This window comes from Microdochium trichocladiopsis (genome assembly GCF_020744255.1).
Source record: "Microdochium trichocladiopsis strain MPI-CAGE-CH-0230 chromosome Unknown B0I36scaffold_3, whole genome shotgun sequence".
NCBI lineage: Eukaryota > Fungi > Ascomycota > Sordariomycetes > Xylariales > Microdochiaceae > Microdochium > Microdochium trichocladiopsis.
The window spans coordinates 3,293,816-3,311,993 of NW_025763546.1; the positions used below are offsets into that span (position 1 = coordinate 3,293,816).

The 18,178-nt window shown below is 56.7% G+C and overlaps 6 protein-coding genes across 6 annotated transcripts; 2 read left to right on the forward strand and 4 right to left on the reverse strand.

Annotated features, from left to right (window-relative positions):
- Nucleotides 1-85: 85 nt before the first annotated feature.
- On the reverse strand, nt 86-620 carry B0I36DRAFT_94697 (uncharacterized protein). Its single transcript, XM_046163633.1, has one exon. It carries the CDS (start codon nt 434-436, stop codon nt 125-127), a length of 312 nt encoding a protein of 103 aa, XP_046015707.1. The 5' UTR covers nt 437-620; the 3' UTR covers nt 86-124.
- A 489-nt stretch (nt 621-1,109) lies between these two features.
- Nucleotides 1,110-4,186, forward strand: B0I36DRAFT_239759 (rab-GTPase-TBC domain-containing protein; the record flags this gene model as incomplete). The annotated part of the gene is made up of 2 exons (XM_046149714.1): nt 1,110-1,583; nt 1,697-4,186. 2 exons carry the CDS (start codon nt 1,110-1,112, stop codon nt 4,184-4,186), a joined length of 2,964 nt encoding a protein of 987 aa, XP_046015708.1.
- An 833-nt stretch (nt 4,187-5,019) lies between these two features.
- On the reverse strand, nt 5,020-6,426 carry B0I36DRAFT_360954 (Reticulon-domain-containing protein; the record flags this gene model as incomplete). The annotated part of the gene is made up of 6 exons (XM_046158414.1): nt 5,020-5,448; nt 5,506-5,807; nt 5,876-6,037; nt 6,146-6,178; nt 6,239-6,257; nt 6,373-6,426. 6 exons carry the CDS (start codon nt 6,424-6,426, stop codon nt 5,020-5,022), a joined length of 999 nt encoding a protein of 332 aa, XP_046015709.1.
- A 2,452-nt stretch (nt 6,427-8,878) lies between these two features.
- B0I36DRAFT_318740 (uncharacterized protein) lies at nt 8,879-10,069 on the reverse strand. The gene has a single exon (XM_046153331.1). The coding sequence runs from the start codon at nt 9,620-9,622 to the stop codon at nt 9,068-9,070; it is 555 nt and encodes a 184-aa protein (XP_046015710.1). The 5' UTR covers nt 9,623-10,069; the 3' UTR covers nt 8,879-9,067.
- A 1,419-nt stretch (nt 10,070-11,488) lies between these two features.
- On the reverse strand, nt 11,489-15,335 carry B0I36DRAFT_318742 (uncharacterized protein). The gene is given in 11 exon segments (XM_046153332.1): nt 11,489-11,765; nt 11,781-11,797; nt 11,816-11,952; nt 11,974-12,113; nt 12,123-12,170; nt 12,192-12,240; nt 12,256-12,334; nt 12,347-12,455; nt 12,465-12,557; nt 12,573-14,021; nt 14,051-15,335. Coding segments are annotated over 11 exon segments (3,054 nt in total). The 5' UTR covers nt 14,924-15,335; the 3' UTR covers nt 11,489-11,705.
- A 645-nt stretch (nt 15,336-15,980) lies between these two features.
- On the forward strand, nt 15,981-18,148 carry B0I36DRAFT_239706 (uncharacterized protein; the record flags this gene model as incomplete). Its single annotated transcript, XM_046149707.1, has 2 exons — nt 15,981-17,384; nt 17,438-18,148. The coding sequence occupies 2 exons, from the start codon at nt 15,981-15,983 to the stop codon at nt 18,146-18,148; spliced, it is 2,115 nt and encodes a 704-aa protein (XP_046015712.1).
- Nucleotides 18,149-18,178: the final 30 nt, after the last annotated feature.

The following is an 18,178-nucleotide window of genomic DNA, read 5'->3' on the forward strand; positions in this document are numbered from 1 at the left end:
AGAGCGACAGGGTGTGTGTTGACCGCCGTCTTTCTGGTCCACGGCGTCACGGCGAGGCCGTTTACTTGTCCGTTCCTTTTCCGGTTGCAAAAAGTCGTGTGTTTCTCGTTTTTGAGTTGCACGATCACTGCGTAACCTCGGGTAGCTTGAAGTTTGTTGTTGTTGTCGTCCTTCGCCGATGTCGTTTGGCCCTCGATCGACACCCTGACAACCGCAGTTTCACCAGCGCCTCCGTCTGAAGCGCGAGACGCCTCCATCCATCTGTGGCATCTGCCCACTTTCTCGCACCTCCCCGACCCGACGGGGACCCCTGGCAGGAGGGATCATCCACACACATGGTCAAGAGAGACAAGCAGACAGCAGTCAAGCCAAAGTCGACAGCGCCAACCGCGCCCGCTCCTCTCCGCATCCGCACACCACACCACGACCAGTACATCACGTCTCGAAGGCTCCTTCTCTGAGGAACAGCCCTGGTCTCGTCCTCGTCTCCCCACTCCCCGCCAGCTCGAGACTTCCTCAACCTTCCTGGCACGCCCGACCCTCGAGCGTGGTAGACGCGCCTTTGGCTTTCTCCCAGCCACCGTCCCACAGATTTCGCGAGCCCTCCATATCCACCAACTACGACGTTGTCGAGCAGCAATCCGAGGCCTGCCTGCTAGTCGACCGACTACGAGTAAAAGGGGCCACTAGACCAAAAGGCGGTGCTCTCCGAAGCTCAGAGACTCTGCCACGAGGGCAACCCGTTGTTGGCCTCTCGCTGGAATGTCAATCTAGGCCCAGGCATTCCTCCCGCCCCGCCGACAATGGACTCCCAACCCGCTCTTCAGACTCTCGCGGAGCGACCCTCCTCTATGTCGGTGACGGCAGACACTCCCGCCGTCTCACCGACGACATCATCGCCGTCTTCACCAAGTCAGGCGGCGACGACAGTCTCGTCGACAGAAACCCCTGCCATGGACACACCCCTTACCGAGGTGGCTCCGTTCCCAGTCGAGCAGCAAGTCGACAACCAAGAGCCAGAGTCCGCATCGCCAAAAGCATCGTCCCCCGTCGCCGACGTTGCCAACCCCAAGCTCTCGCGCGGTTTCGACAAGGACGGCCACGATTCAATGGTCACCGTACGCCTCTCTGAGCCTCCATCGCTCCACGTCAACACCGACGTCCCGCCAAACATGTTGCCCACACGCAGGAGTATATTCGGACCTGAGTGCACGCCAACCAGCGCCGTTGCGACATCTGCCAGCGAGGCCCAGCTCCAGACACCTGCCTCTGACAACGGAGACGCAGCGGAGATCAAAGAGAGCGTGCCTGTTCCAGAACCAAAGCGCAAGGACGAGGATACTGAAAGCATAGCTGAGTCGCCAAGAGGCACCAGGATCCAGGATACTGAAAGCATAGCCGAGTCCCCAAGAGGCACCAGGATTCAGGATACTGAAAGCATAGCCGAGTCCCCGAGAGGCACCAGGATTCAGAAGACCAGCCTAATTGAAGACGATGAGGACTCGGACCCTGAGGAAGTTAACTGGGACGAGCTCCAAAGAACCGAAGACGAGCAAAGCAAGTCAAAGGACCAAGATGATAACGTATGTTTGCTTTCCATTCGCTCCCTTCTCTCCTTGGGGTTGGCCAAGTAGAGCAGCCGTTACTCGCTCCCAAAAGGAGACCAGAAGTGCTAACATTCTCGCACACCTCACAGTCAACGGCCATGCTCCTTGCACGACTAGAACAAGAAAACAACAAGCTGGCAATCAATCCCAAGAGCGTCAAGGTCAATGTCGTAGAACAACCAGCCACACGCCGCCCGAGACCACCATCGATGGCCCAGCTTAGAGAGATGGCCCATGGTCCGACGCCAATGGCCCTGCGGTACTCGGTTGTGCCGCCTCCACCCATGACGGACCTCGAGTTTTACATGGCACTGGTCAAGGATTACCAACAGACCGCAGCGCGGCTGCCAACCTTACTTTCCAGAAAGATCCGCAGTGGCATCCCCCCGCCCCTGCGTGGCGTCGTTTGGCAAAGTATGGCGCAGGCCGGTGACACGACTCTATTGGAGCATTTCGAGCGTCTCAGCGGCGAATCCAGCCCCTACGAAGGGATCATCGGCAAGGACCTGGGCCGAAGCTTCCCAGGAGTCGACATGTTCAGAGATCCAGATGGCGACGGGCAGCGTATGCTCGGCCGCGTGTTAAAGTGCTTCAGTCTCTATGATCAAAAGATTGGGTACTGCCAAGGCCTCGCTTTCCTGGTCGGGCCGCTCTTGATGCACATGCCGGACAATCAGGCGTTCTGTGTGTTGGTAAGGCTGATGGAGAACTACGACCTACGGTCGTGCTTCCTGCCGGACCTGTCTGGCTTGCAGGTGCGCATCTACCAGTTCCGAGAGCTTCTCCGACAGCACTTTACGGCCGTGTCGAATCACCTCGAGGAACTCCAGGTCGACCCGACCTATGTATCACAGTGGTTCTTGTCCTTCTTCGCTACCACCTGCCCGCTCCCCATGCTGTTCCGCATCTACGACGTCATCTTCGCAGAGGGCGCTTCGGAAACAATCATGCGTGTCGCTCTCTCGCTCATGCAGAAGAACGAGAGTCGAATCCTGGCTTGCACGGAGCTCGAGGATGTCATGCATCTCTTGTTATCGAGGGGTTTGTGGGATTGCTATCACTACAGTGCAGACGAGTTTGTCGAGGACTTTGTTGGACTGTCGAATGTTGTCTCCCGAGAGAGGCTGGCGCAGCTTGAGCTTCAATACCGGGAAGAGAAGGTCGCCACTAGCAATGCTGGACGGACCTCTGCAGTCAGCAACGCCGCTTCGCGGTTCTTGGGTCGCCTCTGGACAACTAGCGTGTCAGTCACCTCTCCGCGCGGCGCGCTGAGCCCAGGCCTCACTGCGCCTTCCCGGCCATTGAGCATGCTACGCAGGTCAACTTCGAAGCAAAGTTTGGCTTCGACATTGAACTCAGTGGAGGCGAGTTCCTCGAGCATTCTCAGCACCACATTTACGGACGCTACAGCAATATCCAGAGATTCCTCTACTGCCGATGCCAACTCGATTCGCGAATCGGCGCCGGTCGCACCAAAATCACAGGGCACGAGCAATACACAAGACAAATCCCTGCACAACCAGATCGAGGATCTTCTGACTGCGCTTAGCGAGCTACAGCGCAACCATGCGCTCCTTGCCACACAATTGCAAAGCCAGCAGGAGGAAAGGGAAGAAGACCAGAAAGCTGTCAGATCATTGCTGGACGGGCTCAAGAGGAATACCAAACGAGACAGCACAGATTCTGGAAACAGCTCCACGGAAGACTCTGACGACAGCTCACCTGTTCAAATGGCGACTGATGAGCTTACCACGCCCGAGCTGCGCCAGCTGGTCGAGAATGTCGAGGAACGGTTTGGAAGCAACAACCCAGGGCATGCGCGCAAGTCCTCCATGGCCCAGACAAAAGCTCAGCTTCGTGAACAGCTCGAAAGGACCAAGGAACACTTGATGATCGAGACCTCGAAAACACGAGAATCGGAGCGACGCGTCAATGAATTGACACAGGAGGCGAGCAATCTACGGGAAGAATTGCGGGAGAGTCACAGCCGTCTAAGAAGTGCTCATCAAGACAGGCAACGACTCGAGAAGCAGTTTCACAGCATGAAAGGCCGCGCCTCGATAGAAGCCCCGACCGCATCATCGGAACAGCCTGGGTGGTTCTCGTCATCAAGCAGACTGGACACGGGAGCGCCGGCAAACGGCAGGCCGGGCGGCCTAAAAGAGCTCAAGCTGGGACGTAGCAAGTCGACGCCAAACACCCAAGCTTACCCGGCTCGGAACTCGTCCATTGTTCGAACTCAGACAGAGCCAATGACATCAACAATTAGCGAACATGAGACGCTCGTCCTTGAGCTGGTGCAGGCCAAGACGGCAGAAGCAGTGGCTCGACAGGAAGCCGAAGAGTACAAGCAGAAACTCGAAACGCTCAGGAAAGCATATGGCCTTGCGGCAGTCGACACGCCGCCGGCCACCAACTCTGGTGGCCTGGGAGTGTTCAGTCGGCTCACTGGAGGAAGCACGGATGGAATGGGCATGACCAGCAATACCCGAACAGTGTCGTCGAGCTCGGCGACCACCCCAGCAACCACCCCTGGCACCGCAGCCACCGGAGGTGGGTTCTGGGGCTGGCGAAGATGAGTGGAGGGAGAGGGCAGAAGTACAAAGTTGGAATAATGAGAGGGAGAGCCAGGCTCGAGTGCCCTCTGCTTACGGATGATGACTATTCACATTTTGCATTGCTCAGCGCCAAGCAACACCTTTTTTGCCTTAATCCTCCCCCATCTTAGAATAAAGCTCAACAGCAAGCACGCACAAGATAGACAAGAGAGCAAACATCTTGCATAGTATTTATTGCCGGCAGTCGGTGCCCGTGGCGGATGAATTCGACTGCACACTGTCTCCAAACCCTGAATCAATCTTCCAAGAACCCGGATTGCCATCGGCCCGTCACGACAGGGAACAACAAAACCTGTGCGTGACGCTCGTGTGCATAGGCTTGGGGACGATCAATTAGTGGAAAGAATTAATGATATTGGGTAAACGACTTTCTCGTTCCTGTTTCTGCCCTCCGCATACACAAATCTCCTCTCCTTGTCTCCTCGCCTCGTTTTCCTCGACGCATTCTTCAGAGGTAGATTTGGTGGACGATTCCTTCCTCGATTGCATCCCCATTCCCCTGTCCGATTTAGTACCTGTAGTCGTTCCCTCGTAAACAGTATGCCGATGTTCCAAGAGCATGAATCCATAACCCAACGCCGAAAAATAGCAGAAGTCCGGACATGCTCGTCATTGCTTTGTGGAGGTCCGTCGAGGGGTCGAGTTGTAGTCTGACCCTGCCACTTGTCAAAAGTGGCCAGAGTCGCGTGTCTGATTAATGGCAAGCCACCGTGAGTCGGTTCATCGCCATACTGCACAGCATGGCGTTACGGTCTGAACCGCCCCCGGCAACGTCGTTGGCTGGCGGGAACCGCTTAAGCGTTGATGAGAGGCTCCTTCTCGCTCAGCGTCGAGGGCTCGGTCTTGGGCGCGGCGGGGAACTCGTTGATTCCGGTCTTTGGAGCCTCGGGGAACTGGGCCGATCCGACTTTCGAGGATTTGGTGGCAGTCTCGGGCGAGGGAGAGCGGCCAGAAATCATCTGCTGGGCCTTGGCAGTGTAGTCGCCCATGTACTGCTTGGTGATTTCGACGCCCTGGCTGGTGTGCTTGCTCGCGACGTTGCGGAGCTGCTCAGTCTGAGAGTTGACGATCTCGGCAGCGTGCTTGACGTGGTGGTCGATAAGCTCCTGGTTGGAGGTGTAGATCAAAGGCACGAAGAAGGTGGCGGTGGTGGCAATCAGAGCCAGACCCCAGTACGGGACGATGTTGACCAGGTAGTACGAGATGAATGCGCCAACGGCGGCCTGGTAGGAGCGAAATCAGTAGCTGCGGGTTTTCCTATAGTGTACGCGAAGACTTACGGCAGCAGAGGCACCAACGTTCTCGGCAAACAGGATGCGCTGAACCTCAATGACGAAGAAGTTGATGAGCTCGTGGACATCGCCAATAACGGCGTCCAAGGTAGACTTCTGAATTGTGTAGTACTGGCGAGGGCGCAGCTGTGTGGCGAGGCCATTGCTCATGACAAGCTTGCCGATAACCTCGGCGGCGACGGTGACACCAAGTGTCATCCAGGTCAGCTTGAAGGCATATCGCAAGATGTCGAGGTATCTGGCGGCAAAGATGAGAGTGACGATGGAGGCGTAGGCAATAGCGGAAGCTCCTGTCATGACGTCAGTGCGCTGAAATGGGATAACGAAACAGCTTATGACGCGGGTCTCTGCAACATACTAGGGTTGTTCCACGAGAGGAGCTCGAAGAAGAAGGAGTGGTAATGCGTCAGAGGCTGGCCAGTGGCAGCAGGCTCGGCGGGCGTCTTCCTGGCGTTGGCGAGGTTTGAGAACTCGGAGGAAGTCTTGGCGGCTTGGTCCTTGGCAGACTGAGCAGCGGGACCTTAAATTTGCGACAAAGCAAGTCAGTTTCGAGAACACGGGCACGTCCTGTTGTCTACGGTGGAAGACCAGGAAGCCAGGGCTGATGGTGCTGGATGTGGTCACGTACCGTTGGCGAGCTTCTGGTAGGCAGCCTGGGCGTCTGTAGGGGAGGTGCTGTTAGCTGGGCTGGTCTAGGCGCACAACGCTGGACCACTGGAACCGGGGCCGGGTGAAGAAGACTAAATGGTGGCTCAGATTGTCAGTTTTTGTCCGACTTGGTTGTGCGAAGCGCGCCTGGCAGAGATGCGGCATTGGAAGCACGTGATTCACTCGGAAACGGGACTGAGCACCTACCTTACTGCCTGTGAGGGTGTCGGTGCCGTTGGCGGCGGGAGCGGTCTCGGCCATTGTGAGGATCTGGTGACGATCTTTTTGGTCTTCGGGAGTGCAGAAGCTGTCGTGCTGTAGAGGGTCAGCTTTGACTGCAAGTTTGTCGCAGGCTGGGAGAGGAGGGGCAGCTTGTGGGAGAGGCGGCCTGGCAGGCACTACAGAGGGAGACGGAGCTCCCTGGCCTGCCGGTGGCGCAAGGCAGGTGGGATTTGCAGGCAGGATGGGGACGAGCGACGTACATTCTGGCGAGAGAGCTGGATTGTGCTTGGAGGAGACGAGCAGAGAGTTGTGGTTGGATTCGCACAGAGAGGACGATGGAAAAGAGGTGGGAGAGCAGCAGGCGGGAGCAGAAAGGAGGGAGCGGGAGGCCGGCTTTTGGGGAGCGGGAGGGCAGGCCATGTTTTGTCGCGTGTGGTCGCTGTCGTCAGAGGGACTGCACGGCGGCCGCGATACCCACCCACCCGCAGAAGGGCAGTAACTAGTCTAGCGGGTAAGGAGCAGCAGGCGCATGCATGCATGCGTGCAGGGAGGGAGGAGCCACTGTGATATCCACTTGTTATCTCTACTCTGCTCCGTACTCCCCGTGGACAGCCCTTTTGGTTCAATCTGGCAAACTGCGCTCGTCTCAATCCCCAACGGCCAGTGCTGCCGCTGGTGTGTGTGTTTCCCGCGGCATCATGCACCGCTGACGTGGATGTTGGCTTGATGAGACATGTATGTACCCAAGGTGGTGTAGACGTACATGCCCCTCAGTGACGGCCGTGGATGGCCTGTGTGACATGGGAGAAGACGACAACAGGCTAGATTTAGCAGCAGAACCAGGGCAGCTAGGCAGCTGGGCAAGGCTGGCTGGCTGGCTGGCTGGCTGGGACTCATCACATCATCATCATGACCTCTGGCCCGCCCCGAGACAAAGCTAAGTTAGGGCATGGATGCTGGGAAAAACAAGGACCCCTCCACCCCCTCGTGCACAACAGACAGCTCCCGACCTGCGACAGAACCATGGCGTCACTGCCTTAGGTAAGCCAGAGCACCAAGCTCCTTTCCTCTTTGGGCCACTACCACCAGCGACCACCTGCACGCTGTCTGGGCCGCGCTGCAACCCGCCAACCTTGTGTGCTTCGTCTCTCAACATGGCTACTTGTCGCGAGATTGCATCGCCCGCCAGCAAGTTGCTTCCTTGACTTGTCCCTGCAAGCTCCCGCCGCAGGGTGGACAAAAGATGCTGGCTGTGGTGGACACTGTTCCAGAATCTTCAGCCCACGGCCAGGGTAATTATGGCCCCTCGAGACTTTGCATGTGATTGTTTCACGAGCTGGCCTCACACGACCCCTGCCCCCCCCCCCCCATGGCCCCTGCCTGCCTCGCTCAAGAGGCGCCCCCCACCTAGAGCCCCTTCTCTTCCCACTTGCACTCACTCAAGGTCTCCAGGCGACATCATCCGGCCCAGTCACCCCGTCCGATCACGATGCACCACTCACTGCCCACCACCTGTCCGCGAGCACGCGATCATCAATCATCATTGCCCGTCCCATCGCTGCCTGCTGACTGATCCTGACGACATCCCGCCTTTGACAGCTCCTCTCTCCGGCCCTCCCGTCAAAACACTCAGCCCTGCCGCGCATCCTCCCGCCCCAGCAGAGATCGTCATCTCGCTGGACCTGTTCTGTCCCCCAAGCTTGGCGTATGCCATGCATGACACACTCTTAAATGACCGCAGGTCCCAGAGCACGCGGCCTAGCTCCTGCACAAGTGGGTAACGCAGCCTTCTGGATCCGTACCCGGATGCACTCGACGCCCACAACAGGGTCCCCATCCTGCAAGCGCTCCATCGAAACCCGATCCCCTGGATTCGGGGCAAGATCTCAAGCATTGTCAATCACTCACGGATTGGGACATTACTCTGTGTGCGCTGCATGGCCTGACAGGACGCATCTGGACTGGGCCAGATGATGCACATCCGGTAGTGGAGAAGGGCGAAAGCCCACGGCACGTGGCCCTGGGATCTAAGCCGACAGGGCCATCACAGCAGGCAAATCGACATGATACGTCGTGCCGCTTCCCTGGAGCCCACTCTGGCTTCATTTATCCTGAATGATTTGTTCCCCTCCCGATACTCGAGAGCGTATAGCCCAGACACGCTCTACGCTGGAAGCCGTAGTCGAAGCACCAATGCCCATTGTTGCTATGGAAGATGATCGCGTGGAGTTTGCAGTGTGCCCAAATCGATGAAGGATATAGCGAATGTTCGAGCATGTAGACGTGATCGGTGCAAATGTCCAGTTAGGAACTATCGTGTCACCTGGCGGTTTCCCTTTCAAAGTCCACCCAGCACTCTCGACGTTTCTCAAGAAGCCCAGGCTAAAGGATTCAGACGGTTCAGAGGTTTCTTTGATAATAGTAATAGTAACCGCAATAATAATAATATTCACAATCTAGAGGCTAATAGGAATAAGCCGTGAGAATTTGAGCTGTTTGTCCCTTCCGCCAAATAATTCGATCTTTAGACCTTGAGAGCCCAAGTCATCTGTCCTCAGTCAGTTACGTCTTCATGCGTTTAATACTATGACACTTCACACATTCGTGTATTACAAGACCTAGGGATCCTCGGCTGTTGAGAGAAAGGACGTATTTCCAACTTTAACGAGCTTCGTGATTCTCAGAGGTTGTGAGCCCGGAACGGCCTAGAGGCATCTCCGACATCCATGACTGACCAGAGTCTGAGTTGCCCAGCCCAGAGGTCGGGCCACGGCGGCGCAGAGGTGCAGAGGTATCTCCGAATCAACCGCCGTCGCACTTTCCGGAGATGCCAAAGAAACGTACCATGGTTTTTCTCTTTCATATAAGAGCAGGGCCGGTCGTACGAGATCTCGGAACATGTCCTGTAGCAGACCATCAGCTCAGCAAGCAGATCAACTCGATACCAAGAACATCTTGTCCAGCTCATCAAAGCCATCCCACCGACCACATCGAAGCCATACAGAATCAGCACCGGAGCTATCGAGACAAGATATAGACACCTGGAAAAATCAACCAAGCTGTTCCTCGGAACCATCATCGCAATCGCCACGCCCAGCAGCAGAAAAGAAAACAAAACGTCCACCAGCAGCAAACAGCCGCCATCACCATGGGTCCCCGGGGCTTCACCCCCTTCGACGTCGGCTCCCACCCTAACCGTTCGTTGAGGGCACCATGCTATCCCGATACCTGGCATGAGCGATCCACGCCTTCTCGGGGTGGTTACGACCCGGACGACGAACACAAGTCGGCCCTGAAGCTCCACAAGGTCACCATGGCAGCCCTGATCATCATCCAACACTGCCTCCTCTGCGCACCCTACTTCAAGACGTGGTGGTGGAACGGTCCGGAAATCACAGCATGGTGGCTCGTCGTCGCCATCACCTCGGGCCTGACACCCGTGCTGTTCATCCAAAAGGGCTACACGGTGACCGGGTCGCAGAAGCTCCGCGCGGCAGTCACCCTGTTCTGCAGCGTGCTCCTGCTCGCGCTGTGCATCGCCCTGACCGTCCTCATCATCACGCGGCCGGGCTACATGATGTGGTTCGTACACAACTTCCCCGAGATCTCAGACTTCCACCGCCGCCTGTACGCCGCGTACGGCGCCGCCTGGGCGTACTTTGTCCTCTGGACCGTCGCCCTGTGTTTCGACCGCGGCATCCTCAAGGACATGTTCCTCAAGCCAAAGTCGGTCAACTATGCGGGCCGCGCCGAGCAGGGCCTCGCGGGCTGGTCGACACCGACAACCCGGCACAGACTTGCATTCAGCTCGTCGTCGACCTCGTCCTCGTCGTCTTCTGGTGGATCAAGAACGTCATTCCGCCGGCCGTTGGTGCCTTCTCGACTGGCACCACCACCTGCGCGCTCCGCCATGAAACGAGGGCCGCCAAGATCCTCGCCATACGCAGGGCTGAAGAAGGTGTCCCGGAAAGCCGCGTCCGATCCGCCAATCCGGTCCAGGTGGTCGTCGCGCGGCTCATCATCGTTCGGAGGAGGACCTCAAAGACCGGGCTCGGCACCTCCAAGTTTCGGCATGTGGTCGGCCGGCAAGGGAAAGGGCAAGGCACCACTTAGACCACCCCCTCGGGCTTTCAGACGGTCACGCGGATCGTCGTCATCGTGAGATTATCGCGAGGTATACCAAGATCAGGGATTACAGAGGGCCAGACGGAATAAAGGTTAAGGGGTATAAAGGGTTAGGGGTATAGAGGGTTGGGGTTTGCAAGCGGATCGATCTCCCTGTTTAATGGGTTGAATTACGGGAGAAGCTCCACGGTTGCAAGGAAACTTGGGGTCATATCGTTGGTACTAGGAAAGCGGGTCTGAGAATTTGGCGTCTGGAGGAGTCTGTCGTTTTTTCGCAATTGATTTTTAGTTTCACCAAAAGTTTATGAATGGCTTCCCATCGGCAGTTGCTGAGACAATTACAAGCCTAGTGTGTTCTATGCTACCCCTCTGTAGCAACTTTGGCCATCTGAGCCCTCTTAAGTCCTTTAAACTCTGAGTATTCCCTGAAACCTCTGAATCAGGGTGCTAGGTATTTAGCGAGACAAGGCTATCACTCTGTGAACAAAGCGCCTCTGATGCGCTTTCTAGCTCGACGCCAACCTCATCGCCCAAATAATCGCTGCGCGCGTCATATTGACCTGATACATGATGACACTATGGACAGTCTGACCCAGATGGAGAGCCGGTATGATTGCTAAAACTTCCAACAGTGTGATGACGACGTCTTGGGCGGGCACGGTCCCAGAGGTCCACAGGGTCAGGATGACAACAACCGTCATTTATTGTTTTGGAACGCGAGTATAATGAAGCTCGGAAACCTGTGCCAATCGGGCAAATCACTGAGAACGACCGGCCCTCAACCTTAAAAGTTAATCGGCAAGTTCATGTGCGAGCCCTCGAGGGCGAGAACCCCCACGAGGTGCGCCCTCACGTGCTATTGGTACACTCTGTAACGACTTGCATGGTGGACTCTTGGCCTAGGGAGATACCCTGGTGTTGTTGGCGCAGCGCATCCTTCATCTCATCATAGTCTGCGGGTCATACCAACACCATCTGGGTTCGCGAGAAAAAAAAGATAGATTTTGTTACAGGTAGACTGCCAGTAGCTCAAAGATACGAATCCGGCATGAATCATGTCTCCATGTAGACCGTCCCAGATGTGCTACACCACCAACAAACACTGTATGGAAGTTCGTGAACATAAACGATACACCTAGACATGGGATCAACCAGACCCAGCCACCAACATTTTCTTCCTACAGTTACAAACCCTAAGCCAGGCCGTGAATCTCCTTCAGAAGCGCTGCAAAGGCCTTGTTGCCCTCAGCCTCCTTTTTCGCATTCACGTCCTCCAACAGATCCTCTATGGGAGGCTGAGCACTAGGTCCTCGACCGGCCGACTTGATGATACGCCAGGCCCGACGAAACTCGTCTCGGATCGACACGATGCCGTTGTGCGTAACGGTACGTGCGACGTTATGCTCTGTCTCAAAGGGATCCTCAATCGCAAACAAGTACCTGTTGCGAACCTCCTTGAACTCGGCGGGCTTGGCAGCCGCGGAAGCGTCCGCCGTTGGGCCTCCTTCCGCTTGAGCTTTCTCGGATTCGAAAGCAGGGTCGTCGCTGGGTGTCTCCTGTGCGGGCTGATCCTCTGAATGTGGAAGAAGACCGGACTGTGGCTGCCGCACAGTCTTTGCGCCTGTCCAACCCTTTTCTTGCTTCGTCAATAGACCTCCCTGGTTGCGAAGACTCAATACGTCTCTACCCCAGTCGAAACCTCGCTTGTTTGCGGTGCTCATCTTGTTACTCTGGGCGAAGTACTCGAAGAAGCCACGAAGAAGCGTGCCAATGCTGTCTTCATTCTGATTCAATCTATTGCTGCTTGCGAGAGCCTGTATGGCTTCCTCATCACGCCAGAAGCGGACGTTGTACCCCTTGCAAGTCGTGAGTCCTTCCAGCGCCTCTGGTGGCAGGTTCGGATCTGGCGGTGCCAGCAATTGCAGATTTGGGCACACAAATGGCTCTACAACGTTGACCAAATAGTGCAGAACCATGAGAACATAGCCGTAACTGCTCAGAGTTCCGCGGTACGATGTATTGATACCACGGACACGGGCCCAGTGCTTGATGAACAGAACCATTGGGCGCACGCGAGAGTCGGTGCGAGAATAGCATCGCAGCAGTAAGGTGTTCTGGAGGGCCAGATGAGCCGAAAAGTTGATATCGCATTGAACACCAATGTCAGACTTGGGAAACTCGAGCTTGTCATTGTACTTGTCTTTTGGCTGATTAGGAGCAAGTTTCGAGGGGTCCGGGAGTAGTTGTATCTTCTCAACGAGTGGTGCAGAATCTCGGGATATGGGTATGACAACAACGGAGCCTGCAGGGCCAACAGGCTGATCAGTAGCAGCATCTACAGCTCCACGGAGCAAGAGATCGATGTATGCTCGCACAATTGGAACATCTCGTGCTGCGTAGAGTTCCTTGTCCAGGGCTTTCTGGTATTCGTCTACGAGTTGTAGGATCTTGTGCTTCAGCGCAACATCGTGCAAGGATCTGTTGTCCGATGAAGACGCAAATTCCCGCACCTGCTCGCGGATGTTGACGTCATAAATACCTGCCACGTATTTGGCGAGCGACAGGACAAGTACGTCTGAGGTTGGACCCTCCGGGCCCGAAAGATCCCTGAGTGCCCTCAAGGTCCTGGCATGGTAAGTCGCGGCCGGCTCATGCTGTTCCTGGGATAGTTGCATGAGCTGCACGGATGGAATCTGCCGCAGGGTTTCTACGGAATGCTGCAACTCTTTGTTGAATGCGAGCGGGTTCTGACTGATTCCAGGTCTGTGGTGTAAGCTTTGCCAAGCCTGGACTACTGCCTTGGATAGAGCCTCCTTCTTATAATTGTCCTCATTGATAGTCTTGTTCTCGTAAAGCATGACGAGGCTTTCTCCCTCGGCCATTTTGAAGACTCCCATGAGAGACCGGCAAGGCGTGCCCTGAGGACCCGCGCTATTGTGATACGAAGGATAGTTCTGAAGTCTTTGTTGCAAAGCCTTCTCGTGTAAGCCCGAGACGAATGCTTCGCAGACTTCGTTGAGAAGGACATAATCCGACGGCGTGAAATCATTAGAGTTGGAATGTGTTAGGTCTCGGGCATTCAGTTGACGAATGAGCTTCTTGGCTTGGCCATAGTAATTGGCCAGGTTCTGGTTTGGTGACTGCTTGAGTGACCACTGCCTAGGTCTGGTCGAAGCTGGTGGTGCTTGAGCTTTCCGAGTTGAAGAAGTAATCTCCTGCTCGCCGGTGAGCAGCTGTGGCACAACTGGTTCCACGGGGGTCTGCGGCTCGAACTCGGAGTCATGCGCTCCGTCCTGGGGCTCATGGACGTCCTCATCCACATCATGATCTTCTTCAACTATGCCATTCTCCCACTTGCGGCGATTTTCCACCAAGGCGCGATAAAGCTGGGCACTGGGACGTTCACAAAGTTTTATGATTGGTACCCGAGTGCGTGAGAGCAAACGGGCCCCGAAACCGGCATCAAGGAGCGCCTTTTCGATGATGCGAGGAATGGGAGACTCCGCGTGCTCCGGGGGGTCGTTGACATAGGCGAGACGATTCCCAAATCCATATCTGCGGCCTTTGTCGCAAAGCCGGACATGAGACTGCCGAAACACTTCAACTCCACGCTTTCAGGTCTAAAATCCACGCGTTGGTTTGTCTCTGCCTCATATTGATGGACCGCTGCTTGGCATATGCTCTGGACATGGAGCCGAAAGTTTTCCTTCTCCGCAATCTCAGCAGGCTCAATTTCTGCGCCAGAGTTGACCTGGTGGCACAGCCAGTCTAAGAGGGCAGCCTGATTTGCAAGCTCCTCCGGCTTAACAAAATACTGTCGACCATTGGCTTGGTAGTGGTGGCCGTGTTGTGAGCCGCGGCCACGTGCAGCGAAACCGTTAGACTGAATAGCGTTCACCCCACGTGGACTTCGTTGATCGGCTGTGTGCTGGCGCTGTCTCCAGTCCTGTGTTTGCACACCATGGAAGCCACGATGTGTCTCGCCATGTTGAAAGCCCGGGGGCCCCTGCTGATGGGCTGCGAGGAACCCGCGTGCGTCCTGTCCACGCCCTTGGGACTGTCCTTGGTGCAAATCTTGGCGATGAGCTGCTTGGTGGGATCTCGGTCCAGGATGAAAGCTCTGACCGGTTGGTCTCGTATCACGAATCGGGGCGGAGGTCTGGCGAACATCGATAGGAATGGTCAGCTGAGCATTCATTTGCCGCCGTTGTGCTTGGTTAGGTCGCTTCTTGGTGCTCCGCTGAGGGCCTTGGGGAGGCTCAGCAGAGGGCCCCAACGCTGCCGCATCCTGGGCAAAACCTGCTTGACCTTGAACAGCTCCTGACGGTCCGTCGGGGCTCGCAGTGTCATTGCTCAGGATGAGGCCCCTGAGGCGGTCCTCCAGCGGGGACGATGAACCGTGGGACTGCATGCTCGCGGATCGATCTTGGTGACCACTAGTCGCGAGAGGGCAACGCTGGCGTTACTCAGGCATTCGTCAGATCTTGCGAGAGCGTGGATGCCACACCAGGAAAGACTCTGGTTTGTGGGCAGGCCGGTGTCGTGGCCGCGCAGAAGACTGTAATGAGGCTAGATCGTGGGTGTTGCAGGAGTGGACATGGCGGAGTTGTAGTGGTCCTGCGCCGAGACTGCAAACGAGGCTTCCATGTGAGGGAGCGGGAACTGGCCTCACGGTGTCACAGTGGCGTGCCTGAGGCAGCCCGTGGGGCGCTGAACTCGCTTTGGCTCGGAGAATTCCTGGAATACCTACGTCAGGTAGGCAATGCTCATGTCCTGAAGACCTGAAGCTGTAGCAAGGTGGAATATCACTCGATTCATTTGTGTTGGCATGCACGAGCTGGAGCTGTGCCTGCAGAGCTGTGGTGGGCTGGTGGGTTGATCAGGGACCAGAGGCTTGAGGAGTACTTAGCCGCAAAGTACTGCGGCTCAACTGGGGCCAGAAGAGCCCATGATTGGCTCGGAAGCTCAGCAATATGACGTTTTGCGGGGATGATCAGTGCGACCGCCGGCGGGAGAACTTTGTCGCAAAGTACCGCCTCTGCCTGTTCTTCCTCTTTGGGAGGCCCACTTGAGTCACCAGCCCAGCAAACGTCAAGGTTGCTTCAGTGCTCGGCCGCATCCCAGCGAGCTCCTGATCCGCCTCTGACTGCTGCTCCATCGTCCTCGCACCACCAGGCGGCTGCGCACGCGTCTCGACAGCAGCAAAGCCAATCCTCTCAGTCAGGAGATCACAATCGTCGCCCGACACGCGCTTGCAATTCGGAGGGCTTAGCTTCGTCCATTTTCGGCGCGCGCTCCAGGGCCCTCGTGACTTCGGCCGTGGCATTGTGCTGCCTCGCGGAAGATTCACGCTCCAAATGCTCGATTGTGCTTCAATGGTTGCATAGGCGTCTGATAGATTCCAACATCTCATCTGTATCTCACAGCATCTCTCAACTTGCACCGGACGCGCCGGAAACACCAGCGGCATGAGCAGCAACATTCCTAATGGCGTGCCAGCGCCAGGGACAGGTGCTCAGAAGCCGACACCACCGCCAGGCGCCAATCCTCTGCGCAAACCTCCCGGTCGCGGTTCAAGCAACCCCCTCGTCAGCCGCAAGCGCGTCATCAAGCGTCCGCCCCCTACCGCGAATGCTCCCGCAGCCTCCAGCGTTACCAACCTCCCGGGCTCCCTACCCAAGCCCATCCCGATCTCGCAGCAGAAACAGCAGAACTTCGACAGCCTCCGCGCCCAGAATGGCGGCTGGTCTTTCCCCAAGCCTGAAGGAGCAAACGACTATCCCTTGCGGATCACGAAGAGAGCGCTCAAGGAAGGGATGCGCTTCCACATCATGCGACTTGTGCCGGCACAGAGATTCACCAAACCCGATGATCCGGGCATCGACCCTACGAATCAGAACGAGTTCACCCGGCCAGTCACTCTCCATCGCCGCGATCCGCGCCAGCCGCCACCGGGACGTGAGCTTAAGGTCGAACACATCCCCGAGCCACCGGTGGTGGACGATGCCGAGGCACAGCGACTGGCCCAGATCAAAGCCGACAGGGAAGCACAGCGCGCCATAGACGATGCGCAGAAGGCCCCAGTCATTAAGGAGGTCCCTGTTAAAAAGAAAGACCCAAAGAAGGAGAAGAAGCCGCATACCCAAGTCGCGTGGCAGCCTCGTACCGAACAACAGCGGAAGGAAGGCGAGATCCGATACGAGGAAGCGCTGCCATGGCATTTGGAAGATGCGGACGCGCGCAATGTGTGGGTTGGGCAGTACGAGGCGCCTCTGTCGTATGCCAAGGTTGCCCTTCTTATAGATGGGCAAGGCTTCCGCATGGTCCCTCTTGAGAAGTGGTATCGGTTCACGTCCAAGAGAGGCGCGATCCAAGCCATGACCGTCGAGGAGGCAGAGAGGGCGATGGCGAAGCAGGCGCCCATGACTCGTTGGGCCATGCGCGATGCTCAGCGAGAGGCCAAGGAGAAAGCCATGGCGGATTCTCGCACGATCATGTATGGGCGTACTGCCGTCAAGCAAGAGAGCGCCTCGTTCAGGAACGCTTCACGGCGCGAGAAGATGGACCACGACGACATCGACATGTCTGGAGATGAGTTCCAAGATGACGACGAGACAGCTGGGTACGAGCCAGACCGCGATGAAGATACCAAGGACTCAAACGACCGTGTGCGTCGCGAGCAGCTTGGTGCGAACCTGTTTGGCGACGCCAACGAGAAGGAGGTTGAGCGAGAGGAGAAGGAAGAGCTCAAGGAGGAGGAGGAGCGTAAGCGGCTGGGCAAGCATCTGAAGAAGGCTCTTCGCAAGCGTGACAAGCAATTTCAGTATGATTCTGATTCGTCTAACGACCGGGACCCGTTCGCAACGTCATCAGTAAGTTCATTCATCTTGAACATCTCTGAACCTCAAGCTGACCTTCCCCTAAGAGCGAATCGGAGTCAGACTCGGAGACGGAGAAGAAGGACGAGGATAAGAAAGGCGACAAGGATAAGGCGGCTGCCGCTTCAGGAACCTCGTCCAAGGGCACAAACACTCCACAAGGGAAGAAGAATGCGGCCGAGGCCGCTAAGAAAGGCAAGTCGCTCAAGCGGCCAGGGTCCCCCATGGTCTCGGATTCGAGTGGCACGGAGTCTACACGCAAGAAGACCAAGACAGGCATCAACTCATCGCGACCGAGCCGTGGTGGCACACCCATGCCCGGCAGCCAACGCGGCCGTGGTGGGGCCGGCTCGGGCAGCGATGGCGAAGGCACTGCAGGTGAGATGTCTGACGGTGCTGGCGGAAAGAAGAAGCGCAAGGGTCTCCTAGCTGGTGACGCGCGACCTACGCCTGGAGGATCAAGAGCAGGCAGTCCAGCCGCGGCTGCAAGCCCTGCTGGTGCTTCTGCAACTCCCCGCGCTGGCTCTCCAGCTGCTCCGGCGAAGTCGTGGACGAATGCGCCGACCTTGGATGAGATCTCGGCTGCCCTACCTGCGCGCCCTCAGGGTGTGACCATCGGCGAGCTTATGAAGGCGTTTGCTGGTCGGATCTCGAAGACGGACGGACAGGACGGTCTCATGCCCAGGAAGGAGTGGCTCCGCCTCGTCAAGCTGAGCTGCGACTTTGGCGAAGACAGGCTCTTGCGACGGAAGGCATAGTTTCCCTGGTCAACGAGCTGGGCTCCAGTT